The following is a 16,307-nucleotide window of genomic DNA, read 5'->3' on the forward strand; positions in this document are numbered from 1 at the left end:
AAAAAATATGGACCATATATCTGGTGTGATTCTTTGGGTTAAGATTCTAAGTCAACCATAATCTTATGGTATTTTCTTCTTGATGAAATTCCAAAAAATCTACATGTGTTAACAAATAATATTGTATTTTTTTTCCTGGGTAATAAATTTTCAAAAGGAAAAAATTTGAATTTCTTGATAGTACAGGTGTCGGTGTAATGAACTTTTCAAATCGTAAAGAATAAAAGTTAAAAGTCAAATTATGTTCGAATGGTGTCATAAGGTCCAATCCGACAAACAAGGACGCAATGGCTTTTTTATGGCCATTTTGTTCAAAATATGATGATATATAATATTTCCTATCCATTTTTTGATGGTGATGATCACACATTCCAATTCCAAACCATTATTATTATTATCGCCATTCAATTCCGATAGGAAAAAGAAAACATTACGATTTATCAGTCAAAAATGGGCAGGCCAAAAAAACCAAAATTGTTAATAATTTTAATAGCCAAGCAATAGGATAAAAGAGGAGTGGCCTAATGATAATAATGATTCAAATCCAAACTATTAATACTACTACCACCACCGCCACCATAACATCATTTATATATGCTGAAGAAACCGAAAAAAAACTGATACCATTTTGGAGGGTTGCGCATATTTATTGCTACCACCACACACACATTATTGTGATGAATTCAAACAAGGTCTTGACATCACACACACAAACACACATAAATCGACCATGGTCGATATATCGTCTTTGAATAAAAAAAAGATCATCACCGTTCGGTTTGATCTCTTTTTCTCAGTGAAACAACCACACATATACACACACGCACATAGGCCAAATAAGTCAATCGCGAAAACTCTAGACCAGAGCAACCAACCAACAACAACAACAAAAAAGCATCGTTAGTTTGTGTGCTGAACATTTTTATTGATGTCGGGCGTCAGTCTACACTTATCGTTATTGCGAAACATTAGAACAAACCATATCAGGCTCAGTTGCTGATGCTGCTGTTTTCTGTCATGATTTTTTGTGGTTTGAATTTTTTTTGTTCAATGTATGTGTATTATGACACTTGATCCATCCGACTAAGATCCATTTTTGCACATGACAACATTGACTTTTGACGCTATTCTACCATACGCCAACGATAAACGACAACGATGATCAGTTCTGTATCATGAATGATGTTGATAACACTGTACCTTATTGCCTTTCTAGTTGACCTATGACCTGTTGGTCGTTTTTATATGATGTTTCTGCTGCTGCTGTTTGTTTGTCGCTAATACAACTGTTATGATTATTTTTAATATAGATGGATTATTAAAATTGAATGAATGTTTGACATTTATGATGATCCTGATCCGTCATCATTTGAAGTGTTTGTGTGTTTAAAATTTTAAGTTTTTAGTTTTTTTCATCTGATGGCTTTGGTAGTGAGTAAACAGCCTCAACCTTGGCATCCTCCAACACCTTCCGTGTCATCGAGAAATACTGACCTATCATCATCATCGACATCATCAACATCCTCTTCGTCCAGTGACATTGATTCAAGTTTTTCAAAAAGTGCTATTACTACTTTTACCGAAAACGAAACTGGCGGCAATCCATCATCATCTTCAGTCAAAACGGATTGTCAATTGTTAAATTCTGATAAACGCAAATCTACGAATGGTGGTTCGGCCACCAACACAACCACCAGTGGTGAAGTATCAACGACTGCAGATAACGGACCAGAAACACCGCAACAAGCAATAGCCGTGAATACAAAATCTTCGATACTCGATCTTCAACAGGAACAACAACTTAACAACAATAATAATAATGCACCGGCAGCACAAGCTGCTGCTGTTGCTGCTGCGGCCGCCTTAGCACCTTTTTTTGGAACATTTCATCATCATCATTCATCATCGCTATCACCATCCGCTTCATCATCAATCAGTCCAATTGTAACAAGTCCAAATAGCAGTCAAAATATTCAGGACATTTCATTACATTATCCGGGTACTCATTCTTCTGGCCAAAATCATCATCATCATCATCATCCTCGTCATCAAAATCATTACGTCACTCATTCACATAGCGGAAATGGAAATGTAGTCGGTGTCACTACTCAATCTCATCTGAATCATCAAAGCCACCATCTTCATCATTCACACCAGATAATGTATTCATCACCATCATCCATTTCAAGTCAAGCTTTCGATGGAGGTTTATTAATGTCGGCGATTGGTCCTCCATCCAATGGAACAACTGGTCCTACAAATGGATCGATTCAAAGTCATGTTGCTTATGCTACATCCAATGGTTTTCAACAACCTTCTCAACCAGTTGGATCTCATCAAACGACCAATAGTCAATTGACAATGACCAACACAGTATCGTCTCAACATCCTCCATCTATTATGACAAATGGAACTGCCGCTAATTCATACAGCCAATATGCTAATTTTACTCAACTTTTGCCCACTTCCAATATATCTCAGATGGGTTCTACGACTGTAAGCGGTCATCACAATCATCATCATCCACATCATCATCAATCTTTACTTTCCGGTACATCATCGACAACTAATCCTGGTTTACATGGCTCTCCTGGAAGTTTAAATTCTGGTGTTACACATCAGAATTTAGGATTGCCATTAAGTTTAGGAGGATCTCGATCAAATTCAAGTCGTGCATCAAGCACAACAAGTAGTCCAGCATCACCATCAACGCCTACATGCAGTACAAGTAAATTATCCAATAATAATCGGGTTAATTTACATCAACGTAATATGGCCACAATGAATAGTCAACAACAGCCGCAAGGATCTACCAATTGTGTGACTACAGTATCTGCCAGTAGTACAACAAATAATAATCAAATATCCGTAGAATGTGTAGTTTGTGGTGATAAAAGTTCTGGCAAACATTATGGTCAATTTACATGTGAAGGATGTAAATCATTTTTCAAACGTTCAGTACGTCGTAATCTAACCTATTCATGTCGTGGTAATCGTAATTGTCCGGTGGATCAACATCATAGAAATCAGTGCCAATATTGTCGTTTACGAAAGTGCCTCAAGATGGGTATGCGTCGCGAAGGTAAGTTTGTATCCATATTTTATTTTTTTACATACACACACACTCAGATATATGTTAGGATTCTGATGTTATCGGAAATGGTATACAAAGATCAAAAAGTATACAATAGATATGCGTGTTACATTTCATCATGTTGAATAACATTGTAAGTTCATATAATGTAGCCACACACATAAACGCAAAATACTAATATCAACTGAGGATCAATTGGAACATGATCCGCCCATTATTTGAATCCTTCTGTCATTGTTATCCAGGCGCAAGCGTATGTTTAATAGAATACCAACAACAGCAACAACAAAAAAGAGGACTGGCTACGGTTCCAAATGGAACACTTCCATAACATTTAGATTGAATGAAAAGAGGAGAGATTCAATGTTGAATCCAACCAAACAAGCCTCATTTCAGTTTGGCGTCGATCATTGGCCACATCGGTTCCATTGGATAAATTTTCGTTTATTTTATTCTAGTCCTGTCAATCATTTCTAGTCAAAAAAAAAATGTCAATCGAAATTCTATTAAGTGATGAGCCATTTATAAAAGCTCGTGATCGTTGTCGATCTGTTTCCTCTGCCAACCAAACTGCACAGAATCAAAATTCATCAAATGATGGTGATCATAATAATAATGATGAAGAAGATGATGAAATGATGGTTGTGGTCAAAGTGGACGAATCGCCTTCACCTTCAATTGATGATCAATTATTATCATCTAGTCAAAATCGATCTAGTCCACAAACCAATTGTGAAGAACAATATTGTGAATTAATGAATATTGATAAAGGCAAATCATCTCTAGTCAATTCACGATCATCGGATAGTAAATCAATGACAAAACCGAGCAGTACAAAACGACGTGCATCCAAAGATTATGCAATCCAACATTCCAATGCTTTAGTTGTTTATGATCCAAATCGATCAGTTGTCGTATCTGAATCAGAAAATTCATTGAATATTTATGATGGATCATCACGCCAACAATCAGCAATCACACCGGTATTAAGTGGCAATCATTCACCACTTGCTGGCATAATGCCACCTTTTCTTTATTCACCATTATTTTTTCCTTCACCTGCATCAACCGGATTGGCAATTCCCGGTTCGTCTAATTACGGATATCCGACATTATCATCGCATCCAAATACGGATTTAAGTCAAAATTCTCAATCGTCAATAACATCATATAATTCGAATGATAATTCTAAACAAATTACTTCTACCAACAACACTCAATCATTAGAACAAAATCGACATTCCATTCATAATAATAATAATAGCAATACAATGATTAATTGCATGCCAACATTGTTGGGAATTCCAATGCCATTTTTATATCCTACCGCAATTGTTAACAATAATAACAATAACAATGTTCAGGCTGCAAATCAATCAACTAATACTGCTAATTTGCAATCAACACCGGAACAGCAGCAACAATTCTTAGCGGCAGCAGCTAGCCTTTTCCTTTATCAACAACAACAAATGGCCGCAGCGCATGCATTATATGCCGCAAACACTTGGTCTAATCAATTTTTTTCTTCTAATCCTTCTCAATCATCATCGACAACAAATTCCAATGCAGCGGTTCAACGCGGTCGTGTTCCTTTGACTCCAACTCATTCATCGTTTACAGGATCCACAGCGGCTCATTCACCTGCAGCTTTAGCTGCCGCTGCTGCAGCTGCACTTGGTTTAAGTCCAGTTGCTAATGGATCATCGATGGAAACATCACATCATCATCAATCGCAACAGCAATCACAAAATGCAAATAGCTCAAACAGTCGTATTCTATCGTCGACCAATAACAACAATGCAGCCGGTCAATCACTTAATTCGGTCAATGGCCCGGTACCAAACATGGATGGCGGAAGTAACTTATCAGCAACAGCAGCCACAACTTCAACACATACGGTGGCCAATGGTTCGAATGGCAAATATAATTTACAAGGTTATGTATCTTTATTGCAACAAGCAGAATCGACCGTCCGATTGACACAAACGATGCAACAGCTGCATAGTACATCGACCAATGGATTGTTAAGTATTGAAACCATGTGCGAAATGGCTGCCCGTATATTATTTGCCGCTGTCGATTGGGCAAGGAAAATACCTCATTTTCCGGATCTTCAAGTACAAGACCAAGTTTCCTTACTTCGTATGGTATGGTCAGAATTATTCATTTTGAACGCAAGTCAATGTTCAATGCCAATGCACACTGCTCATTTATTAGCAGCTGCTGGTCTTCATGCCAAGTAAGTTTTTTTTTAAACGCAAAGATTTAAATCCTCAGTTAATCATTTAATCATATATTACAGTCCAATGGCAGCAGATCGTGTAGTGGCCTTTATGGATCATATTCGAATATTCCAGGATAATTTGGAAAAATTGAAAGCCCTACAAGTGGATGCAGCCGAATATAGCTGTTTGAAAGCGATTGTATTGTTTACTACCGGTAAGTTGTTTGTTTACTTCCTCCGCAATTATTTATTCGACGATAAACAAATGAATTTGTCAATGTTAAAAAGTGTATTATTTTTGTTTGTTTGTTTGTTTGTTGTTGGCTATTGATGCATTGCATATATGCATAGCATTTAACCTTTGTTGCCATATGACCTCCATAAATAGATTAATTTGAAAATAGTAAACATTGTAGCCAAAATGGCGATTTATCATCACTATATTGATGTTTATCGTCTTGGTAGTGGTAGTGAGGGAGGAAAGAATAAAATCAACAATTTCAACGACATTGATTAAAAAAGATCAAAGTCTAATGTCGGTCATGTGTCATGTATTTGTATGATATTTGTGTCGATGTATTGATGGCCATCATGGTCGTGATAACGAAGACGAAAAAACAAAACAAAAAAATTTCTTTGACGGCGGAGGGGTGATGCCTACTCACCCAAATATATTGAAAAGTTTGTTCTTGATTTTGTTTTGACCAAGGTCAAAGGTTATAATGATATATTCGTTGCTGATTATCACTTGTAGCTTTTTATAATTCGAGTCTATTTTCAAGATAGGCAAACAGGCGGGTGTGTGTGTGCTTGATGGTGGATTTTCTATTCTGCCGGCAGAATGGTAAAATTAGAGCCATCCTCAATGATGATGATGATGATGACCAAAAATATAAGCATCGAAAGAAGCGAAAGTTTTTCTCGCTTTTCATTCTATATTTTCAAATGACCCTAAAAAAAGTCAGGGGTGATAATACGAGAGTTTTTTGTTGTTGCTGTTGTTGTTGATGGTATGTTTATGCTTGCCAAAAAGTTTAAATATCAAAAAACGATCATTCGAAAAGACGAAAATCAGGCTACAAGGTCATTTTCGATGATCATCAACATTCAGCCATAGGCAAAGAATAAAATGTCTATCATCATCATCATCATAAATGATGATCACCTGTGTCTGTGCTCGACTTGATGATGGTAATACTTCTTTTAAGGTTTTTTGGATGCAGAACTTGGCCTCTCGAACTTATTTTTTACTTTTATGAAAACAATGAAAAATCTCTTATGGCCATTTTGAAGTATCTAAGCAAAACTGCTTCATTCACATAATGATGACCAGTATTTCATAAAGTCTGGACAAAGTGGCCCAACTTTGGTTTTGGTCGATAATTATGTTCAAAAACTTAAAACTAACAAGAGTTTATTGTGAAGTATAAAATTGAAGCATTACATTTTTTTCGTGCATTCAATTCTCTGGCCCATGGTTTTGCTTCGCCTCATTCATTTTTTTTTTTTCTTTTGAGGGGGGGTTGCAGCAATGACTTTCAAATATTTTGTTTCTTCTGTTTCAAATGGATTGACCGAATGTACAAGTGTGACAACTACACTTGACCCTTGCCGTCATCATCATTATTCACATACCTTTACAGTTAAGGTTAGGGGTCATTGAAACTTATGATGATGATGAACCAAATAAAAAATCAAATCATTTTCTATTGAATAAACGAATACGGTATGTTTGTTATTGTGTGTGACCGCAATAGAAAAGGTCACACAAAAACACACACACTCCTAGGGTCCTCCTGTTAAGACTTTTTGTCCTTAGTGTTCACAATCGATGAAGCCGATTATAATTGTATACCATGTGTATAGTTAGTTTTCTGTTTTTAGAAAACAGCAAGTTCATGACCTTTTTTTTTGGCTGGGGCCACACCGAACTTTTTTTCTTTCTTTCTTTTGGTTAAGAAAATGATTTGAGAAGGTCAAACGAATTTTTTCGTTTCTTCACTTTATTTTGTACCGTTTCAACAACAACAAAGAAAAAAAAAGAGTGGGAATCGATCATACAACTACAACCATATTTTGATAATAAAATTCTAATTATCTTCAATGAAAAAAGTCCTGGCCAGGTTAATCATGTTGTTAAATTATCTTGTTACCTTTTCGTTTGACGTATACTGCAATAGAAGAATTTTTTTCTTTGTTTTTTCTTTGAAACAAGAATACTATAGATGATATTCATGTCAAAAAAAGCCGAATGGGTTATTATTGACCACACAACGGTTAAAGGTTAACACGTTTTGCACGTGTGCATTCATTTTACTCTTTCATTATTTTTTTGATATAGAAAAAAATAATAATAAAAGAGACTATGTCACCAGGTCAAAGGACAAATTGAATGAATATATATTGTACTATTGTTGTTGGTTGACCACATCCGGTCTGATCTGATAAAGGGTATTGTGTATGGTTGGTTGGTTTTTTTCGATTTTGAGATTTTTGATTTTCGTGTTCCAGAATCAAGCATAAAAGAGTTTTTGTTTTTTTTTGTTGGTTGACGATGATGATCGATTGTCATAGACATACACACTTTTGCATACTGTCACCAACACACGGCAATCGATAATATTATGGCCACATGGATTGCTGAATCCAGTAAATCTGGCACAACCAAAAAAAAAAAAGTTGAATCGTTTATTTTTTTTTCCTGGTGAATAATGATCATAATGATGATAATAATGGTTAGCTATATTTTGTTCAATGAAGAGGCTACTTGATATGCCACTTTTTTGTTGTTGTTGTTGTTGTTCACTTAATGATCCAAATGGAAAATAGGAATTTCTCTCGTTGCAAAAAAAAATGTCTGGTGTTAATGGATTTGGCATCACAGCCTTTTTCAATGACTAACTGTGAAATATTCAACATTTACCGCATTTAGGGATTATTATTAGATTGGTAGTTTACTTTACTTAATGATGTTAATGATATGCTTTTTTTATCTATCCTTGTCATCATCATCATCATCATCATCATTTTTTACTTGATTCTTTTCCCAAAATTGTGGTGGGAGTGTAAAATCTTCTCTCTCTCTCTTTTTCGGGATCAAAGTTTAATCTTTGAAAAAGGAAACAAGATTTGTTTTTTTTCATTCATTTGAAATGAAAAGTTGAAGAAAAAATGCTGATTACTAAGCTGGATTTTGTGACAAGTGTGGTAAACTTTTTTTCTTCCATTATTATAATTCAACAAAAAAAATATGATAACATGCATAGAATATCAACGAAAAAAAGTTTCAATTATCAATTAGATTGATGTTGCAAAAAAAAAGAAAATTTTCCATGGAATATTTAATTGAGCATCAAATTTCCACAAAAATATCTCGATAGAATGTCTTTTGTCAATTTTTAGTAGAAAAAACGATTTACCACACTACTTGAAACCTTTTTGATGAGAAAAAGAATTTCTTTTTTTTTATTTGCTTCATTTGATTATTGACATTGTGTATATGTATCATATTTGAAAAGATTTTTATAACTGTTGGTTGGTTGGATTGAATCATTTTTTTATGATGATGATGATGATGATTTGTGTGGTTGACACAAATCAAATGATGTTCATTGGCCCTGAGAATTGATGGTGTTTGTAAATTAGAACACATCTCTCCTCATAGACAATAGTACGCATTGTGTACGTAAATTGAAAGCAAATTGAATTTGTACCAAAAGCCATAACCGTGAAAAGCTGAACAATTTTGAATAGAATGAATCCAATGTTTCCAATGTTAGCCGGCAGCAGTAGCGGGTAAAAAAATTTTTGGACAAAACGGTTCACTCACTGTCACTGTTATTCTCTGATATGTTTTTGGTTTTCGGTTTGATTTGATTTGACTTGATTTCATTTGATTTGAATGAATGAATAAATGAATGGGATGAAAAGCTCTTTGTTTGATTGAATCAAATCATATTAATGTGTTACTGTTACTGTTTTTTTTTCTTTCTTCAATGTTTGCTGTTCGTGTTTACGGATCGTGCCGACAAATCGGTTCAGGATAGGGACGATCATTTTGATGAAAATGGTTTCATCATTGTTTGATAATAATTACAAATAATTGATGGATTTTTTTCTTTTCTTTATTTTTTTTAACGAACAGATGCTTGCGGTTTACAGGATGGTGGTCATATTGAAAGTTTACAGGAAAAATCTCAATGCGCATTGGAAGAATATTGCCGTATACATTATCCAAATCAACCGATACGTTTTGGAAAATTATTATTGCGTTTGCCTTCATTACGTTCAGTTAGTTCACATGTGATTGAACAATTGTTTTTCGTTCGTTTAGTAGGCAAAACGCCTATTGAAACATTAATTCGAGATATGTTAGTTAGCGGTAATAGCTATACCTGGCCATATATGTCTCTTCAATGATTTTATTTCAGATTTAACACACACACACACACTACACATTAAGAATTGTAATGTAATTGATTTGTTGTGCAATGTTATTCTCTTTTTTTTCTTCTTTCTTTCTATCAATTTAATATAAATACACTTACACATACTTATAAATGGTTTGTCTTTTTTTTTTATAGAAATCAGCATCTCATTAGAAGAATTTTATCACATTTTTGATTATTATTATTATCATCATAAAAACGTCATGCAATTCAACGTTTTATAGACGAATAGATTATCGATTACCACCGACAAGATATTTCATAATAAATCGAATACATCATAAGTGAATGATTTTCCCTTATTCGTGAATTCGGCGTACCTTATATTGAAATGCCATTGAAATGGTGCCATAAATATTTTTCTTTTTTTCCTGTTCATTTGTCTTTTTCAATTATCATAGTTTGTTTTTTGTGTTAGTTTATTACCTTGAAATTTTTCTTTTTTCTCAATCTTTTATTTAGAACATTTTAAAACTAACCAAAATGACTAATTATAATACAGAATCTCATAAAGATCTCAAATTGTAAATTTTTCAAATAAATCAATAAATTTTAAGTGAAAAAAATTAGTTTTCTTTGGATCCAAGATTCTTTGATTATTCTCAATATGTTAATTTCGTTAAAAAATATATTTTTTTTCCCGAATAGCTTGGCCTACAACGAAGACAAACAGCAGCAGCAGCAGTAATCTTTAAAAAATGATGATATGCATAAAAACAAACTGAACTGGAAAAAAAGAAGCTGTTGACCTTGGTCATATTGTTGGTTTCATGTCAAAGGTCACAGATGTTGTCAGCATCACCAGAAACAAAAAAAGAGCGCAACAGCACGTACATCATTTACATCATGATTATACAAACAAATATTATGGTTGTTTTTTTTCTGTGCAAATACAAACATCATCATCAGCATATCACACGGTTTCTTACCAGAACAATATGATATTGAAATACAATTGATGATTTTTGGTTTTGTAAGGTGGTTGTTGTTTTGGCTCACACAACCACCTTGAATATAAGATTTTAGAAAAAATATCACACCAAACTGTTGAAGATCATAGGTCATAGGTGGTGGCCTTAAAAGTTCAAATCTTATGTATTATTTTTTTTTCTTAGTTTAAATTCAAATAATTTTCATCACCTAATTATTTGGGCACTAACAACAACAACACAAATAGTGATGGTCATCAATCAATGATCCAAAATCGACAATTAACAGATCGATACTCGTTTGTAGCCCTTGTACCCAACTTAAAATCCATGAAAATTTCAATGTATCTTTCAAGCCAGAGGGTCTTTTATGTGATTGTCAACTTGAAGGTGTTATTTTTTTTTGGGCGAATCAATGTTATATTGCAATAATTGAATCAAGATCATAAGATCTATCCATACATTTATTGAATGGATAAATGAATTCATCAGCAATTGAGACTTGGGTCATAAACAAGATAAAAGATCTATCATAGGAATTCCAAAAGTTGGCCTTGCGGACAAATATCTTTTCTATCAATGAAATCAGTTCAATTTTTTTTTGAATAAAATTATTATGGCAACAAAAAAATGGTTCATCAATGAATTTGCTGTAAGCTATGCTATTCATTTTGCTCACCAGAGATTTTTTTTCTTCTTTTCCAAAATTTTATATTAGATTATCATCAATCAACAACGACAACAACAAACAGTAAATTCAATTCAAAATCAGTAACATTTTCATCACAGTTGACAACAACATATCAAGAATTATGGAATGAAAAACATGCATAACAAAACAAAACTTACCAAATGTCACAACTGAGAACAACAACAACAACAACAATTCGACAATTTGATTTCCGAGAATAACCCGAAAAATCAACCAGGAATGATGAATGTTTTTTATTTTTTTTGAAAATAAAAAATAAAAAATTTGTTTTGACATTTGACACCTTTCGTTTTCGTTATCATCCACTGTTTTGTGGTGACATTTATGATCTCTAAAATATTTTCGTTTAAATCGAAAAATGTCATATTTCTATGTTTGTTTGTTTGTGTCCGTTTCCTTGATGTAACTCATAAATACGAATTGAAAATATGAAAATAAAATGATTGTATTCATTTCTATCATTTCATTTCATATTTTGATGATGTCGTCTCCCAGTTGGTTATGGTGTGTGTGTCAAATATCAAATACAATCATCAAGAATCATGGATTCTTATCAAGATGGTGACAAAAAAAAAGAAAAAAAGATTGAGCTTTGGCGTAGCCTTGTCGACAATGATGTTCAATTCTGTTTACCATAAACTGTTAACTAGATTTTTTCCTCTACATTGATGATGATGAATTCCCACTTGACCATTGCCATAACTGTCACCTGCTATACTGTTACTCTAAAAATTTTTTATTTTCCTGGCTAAATGCAAATTCCATATAGTGGAAATACAAAACACACACACACACACACACATATTAATGACTTTTTGACAGTTTGTAGTTTCAGTTGAATTTTCTTTTTCTTTCTTTTTTTTATTACAATTGTCCGAAACAAATATGTTTTGATAATCGTTAAAAATATTATCGTTTTATTTTCTGTTTTATAATAATAATTTATAATTTAAAGTGATATAAATAATTCAAAAACTATCATATAATCGAAAGTGAATTCCTATAGTCAATATATAATCAAAACAAAAGATTTTTTTTGATGCGACAGATTTTCCTTTTAAATAATAATGAATCAAAAAAAAAAAAAAAGAAAAAATCATATTTTTCCATCATCGAAACATCATCATTGTTTGGCGACTGAATTGGACAAACATTTATAATGAGAACTGTCATAAAACAAAAAAAATTATCCACCAAATTCATTTCATTTCAAATATGCATATTTATCAATACAGAAAAAGCTTCTGTTGATTTTAACCATCAAGGGAAACGGATTATAATCCAATTAATTTCTTTTAGTAGAAAAAAGAAGAAAAAAATGTCATTCATTGGCGAAAAACATTTAAAACGGTTAGTATGGTTTCATTTTGGTTTTCATTTTTAAATGATGTCCAAACACAGAGACAGACAGCGATTGTTGCGAACGAACCAGGCATCAGAATGTAAAGGATCCGATTTCATTTCTTTTTTCGTTTTGTCAAATGTCAAATCATCTAACGGTGTAAAGTTTTGAATTTGTAGCAATATACACGAAACAGTATAGTTTCGATTATATATGGCGTGTGCAACTTTTTTTTTTTTGTTTCTGGTCCGCAAATTGTGGTCGTTTTTGGTTAGTAGACATTATTTTCGGTATGGCCTTATTGCATTTCATTATGTTTTTGCATTTTTGGATGAGATGTCAAAATGTCATAGATGAACATATTCTACTCAGTAAAAGCAGTAAAATTTTTGCCAATGATGTAACCCAATAGGTGTATTTGCTCATTTATTTGATATATTTTGAATTTTTCGTATATATACATGGATCCCAAGTGAACATAATCATCAACAATGAAGACAATGATCTGGCCAATATATAATAATGGTTATTTCTAATTGGACAATCATTCTATACTTTATAACCCACAATACGATCATTATTGTGATCAGAAAAAAAAGATGGCTGCACCCATTATTCACATGAACATCAAGCCATCAAGCCTGTTTAATAAATATCATATTACTACTGATCTTTCCATAATATACTAACTAGGTTATTGACTGAGGTATTTGCTAAATAAAACCGAAATTCTTGCCTTAACGGACTTCATTAATGAATGAAGGTCCCATGTCGTATCGATCACAAAAAAAAGCTGAGATCTCGGGAAGTTTTCGGGAAAGTGACATTAAAAAACAAGAAAAAGTTTTTATGAAATATATAATGCTTATTTTGTTAAGTTTTTTTATTATTTTTATCTAAAAATGGTTATAACTCAATAATAAAGTCAATTTCTTATTAATTAATCACGATAATACTTTTCAACATTTTATTCATTTATTATCATAAGAATCATATCAAATTTAGATAGACAAAAATTTCAATGGATACAATAAAGACGATGGAATTAGTCAACACGATAAATGCTAAGCGGCTGATGCAGAAACCACTTCAATGTAAATTTACATTTTGAATTTATCGTAGAAGTGAACGAACTAAATAGGGAATAATTCAATGATCAATTTTTGAGATAACGGTCAAATAAACAGAAAATAAAAAAAATTCGCATAATTAGTAATTTAATAATGACCATTGCGATGACTACGATCTCTATGGCTACTGCCACTGCGATCACTATATCGATCTCGATTATGATAACCTCGTCGATCATTTCGATCTTTTTCGCGTTCAGGAGCTTCTTTCGATCTGGAGCGGCTTCGACGACGCCTACGGTCCTCATCATAACGGGAAGAACGGCCACTTCGGTCGGAATTGTAACGACTACTACCGCGTTGATGGCCTCTATCACCATCATGTTCCCTTCTCATTTGTTTATATAAGCCTTTTTTTCGATTATTTTCCACCAATTCCCGCAATTCTTCCAATTTTTCTCGACTGAAATAGAAAAGAAATACTTTTAATATAAAATTTCAATAAAATTTCTAAATACTTACATAGTTATAAAGCCAAGATGAAGTTTGCCTCCAAAATGGTCAGCCAATCTACGATCGTTATCTTGGATACCTAGATAAGCGGAACAAACTTCGCACACACGAAGTTTTTGTTGTTGATAGCTGGAAGTCGGAATAGAACTTTTATATTCGGCTTCTGCAGCGTTTTTTTCCTTCTTAATTTTTTCTACTTCTTCCATCAATCTGAGCGATTCTTCAACGTTTCCTTCACTTCCAGCAGCTTCAGCAGCCGCTAGCTTCTTCCCGATAGATTCAGCTAATTCATGAACTCTATTGAGCTTTACAAAAAATGAAATAAATAATTATAAAGTTTGATGATTTTCAATGTGAACAAGTAAATACCTTTTCAGAGGCTTCAACACTTAGCTCTTCTTGTGTTTCGGCCAAACGTTTTTTAGCTACTTCAGTTCGACGATCAGCATCGGCGACAAATTGAGAAAGATGTTCAAAAGCCTAAATTGACAATGCATGATACAAGTCAATGAAACACAATGAAAAATTGATCAAATGTTTCATTCCAGTAAAATACAAAAGAAATGTGAAAATAATGAACAATTATAGCAATGATAAATGATGAAATGAAGGCATTTATTCGGATCAATTATCAAGAGTAAAATGAAATAAACTCACAACAAAAAAACGGCCCTTTAATCGATTCGACAATGAAACCGAAACTGTATTTCATTGACAAATTTTCTTTCTTACAGGTTTGTTTCGGCGATATTTATGGCTGATACATAACTGTTCAGAATGAGTTTAATAGATATTGTCATCAACGAAATGATTTAATTGAATACGTACGTAAGCAAACACGATGGTTATTATCAATTCGTTTCAACAACAAAAACAACAACAAAACATCAATTCCAACATAACCACTAACCATGTTGAATGAAAAAAAATGAAAAAATGATAAAAAACAACACACAATATTATATTTTTTTTGATGTGGCGTCATTTTTGTCTGGTATTTCATGCTAAATAAATGTAAGATGTAACTTACGAATATAATTCTCATGGTCATCATCTTGTCAAATTCTATTAGATCTCTATTAAACTCTGATCAGAAAACGATGGTTATCATTGGGATTAATTATCATACACATACAGATTTGTGTTGTGAATGTGTTCCATTTTTTGGGTGCGTAATACCCAAGTCCAGATCAATAATATGTCCGGTATCGATTCTGAACGAAAAGTTTTTGTTTGTCGGAATTGAAAATTCATTTTTTTAAAAAAAATATAGATAGGAAACATATATGTTGTAGGTTTGAAGATTATCAATAAAGAAAATACGTACACAATACGTGATTCGGTTGGCCGAAAATCAACATGGATCGAATTTCAATTATGTCAACAAATGTCTATATCAAAACTACTACAAGATGAATGATTGAAATATAGGAAAAACTTACATTTAATTCATATCCATAATGTTGTGTTTTACTTGCTTTATTATAATCGGCTCGCAAAGCAAACTCATGAACTTTGGGACATTCACCAATATCCATTCGCTAATCAAAGTAAAGTTGTGTTAATAATCATAGCTATAAGGTGATTAATACTTACAGTCGAAGCAAGAATTTCATGAGGACAACAATCCAGGAGAAAACTTTTACAAACTTGAGGATCATTAAAACGATATTTGGTCGATCGTTGTTTATCATCTTAAAACGAAATAGAAATAATTAGTAAATGATACGAGATTGGTAATAAAATTACCTGGACCAACTCGTGAAGTGCCCATCAATTGATCGAGCATTGCTCGCATCTGTTCGGTGGCCGACATTTTTTCTTAATTGTTAATTTTCGTTGTAATTCAAAGTAACGGAACGAAACGCAGATTAAAAAATGATCAATTGTTTTTGTACCATTTATGGAACTCAAGCAACAACGAAATGAGCAATTGTAAACATTTAAAGAAACGGGCGAATTAATCGTTTCATTC

General features: G+C 32.9%; 3 protein-coding genes across 4 annotated transcripts; 2 read left to right on the top strand and 1 right to left on the bottom strand.

Annotated features, from left to right (window-relative positions):
* Nucleotides 1-699: 699 nt before the first annotated feature.
* On the top strand, nt 700-11,687 carry svp (COUP transcription factor 2). Of its 2 annotated transcripts, XR_012846672.1 has the most exons (5): nt 700-3,082; nt 4,664-5,333; nt 5,397-5,533; nt 9,463-11,347; nt 11,414-11,687. XR_012846672.1 is itself a non-coding variant. In XM_027341261.2 (4 exons), exons 1-4 carry the CDS (start codon nt 1,420-1,422, stop codon nt 9,735-9,737), a joined length of 2,745 nt encoding a protein of 914 aa, XP_027197062.2. In that variant the 5' UTR covers nt 700-1,419; the 3' UTR covers nt 9,738-11,687. The 2 variants fall into 2 exon arrangements, 1 of the variants encoding a protein (XP_027197062.2); XM_027341261.2 differs by having other exon boundaries at nt 9,463-11,687.
* On the top strand, nt 3,121-4,659 carry LOC142645578 (uncharacterized; the record flags this gene model as incomplete). Its single annotated transcript, XM_075822103.1, has 2 exons — nt 3,121-3,227; nt 3,340-4,659. A coding segment is annotated over exon 2 (1,077 nt), but the record flags the coding sequence as incomplete, so codon positions are not given.
* Nucleotides 11,688-13,702: 2,015 nt separating the features above from the next.
* LOC113791647 (putative RNA-binding protein Luc7-like 2) lies at nt 13,703-16,224 on the bottom strand. Its single transcript, XM_027341440.2, has 6 exons — nt 16,082-16,224; nt 15,929-16,026; nt 15,775-15,873; nt 14,702-14,812; nt 14,342-14,637; nt 13,703-14,282 (listed from the first exon to the last, which is right to left on the bottom strand). The coding sequence occupies exons 1-6, from the start codon at nt 16,146-16,148 to the stop codon at nt 13,967-13,969; spliced, it is 987 nt and encodes a 328-aa protein (XP_027197241.1). The 5' UTR covers nt 16,149-16,224; the 3' UTR covers nt 13,703-13,966.
* Between the last annotated feature and the right edge of the window lie 83 nt (nt 16,225-16,307).

The sequence above is a fragment of the Dermatophagoides pteronyssinus genome, unplaced genomic scaffold, assembly GCF_027571235.1.
Source record: "Dermatophagoides pteronyssinus isolate colony J.1.1.1.1 unplaced genomic scaffold, Derpt_VIB-CSIC_2022.12 sq0015, whole genome shotgun sequence".
Lineage (NCBI taxonomy): Eukaryota > Metazoa > Arthropoda > Arachnida > Sarcoptiformes > Pyroglyphidae > Dermatophagoides > Dermatophagoides pteronyssinus.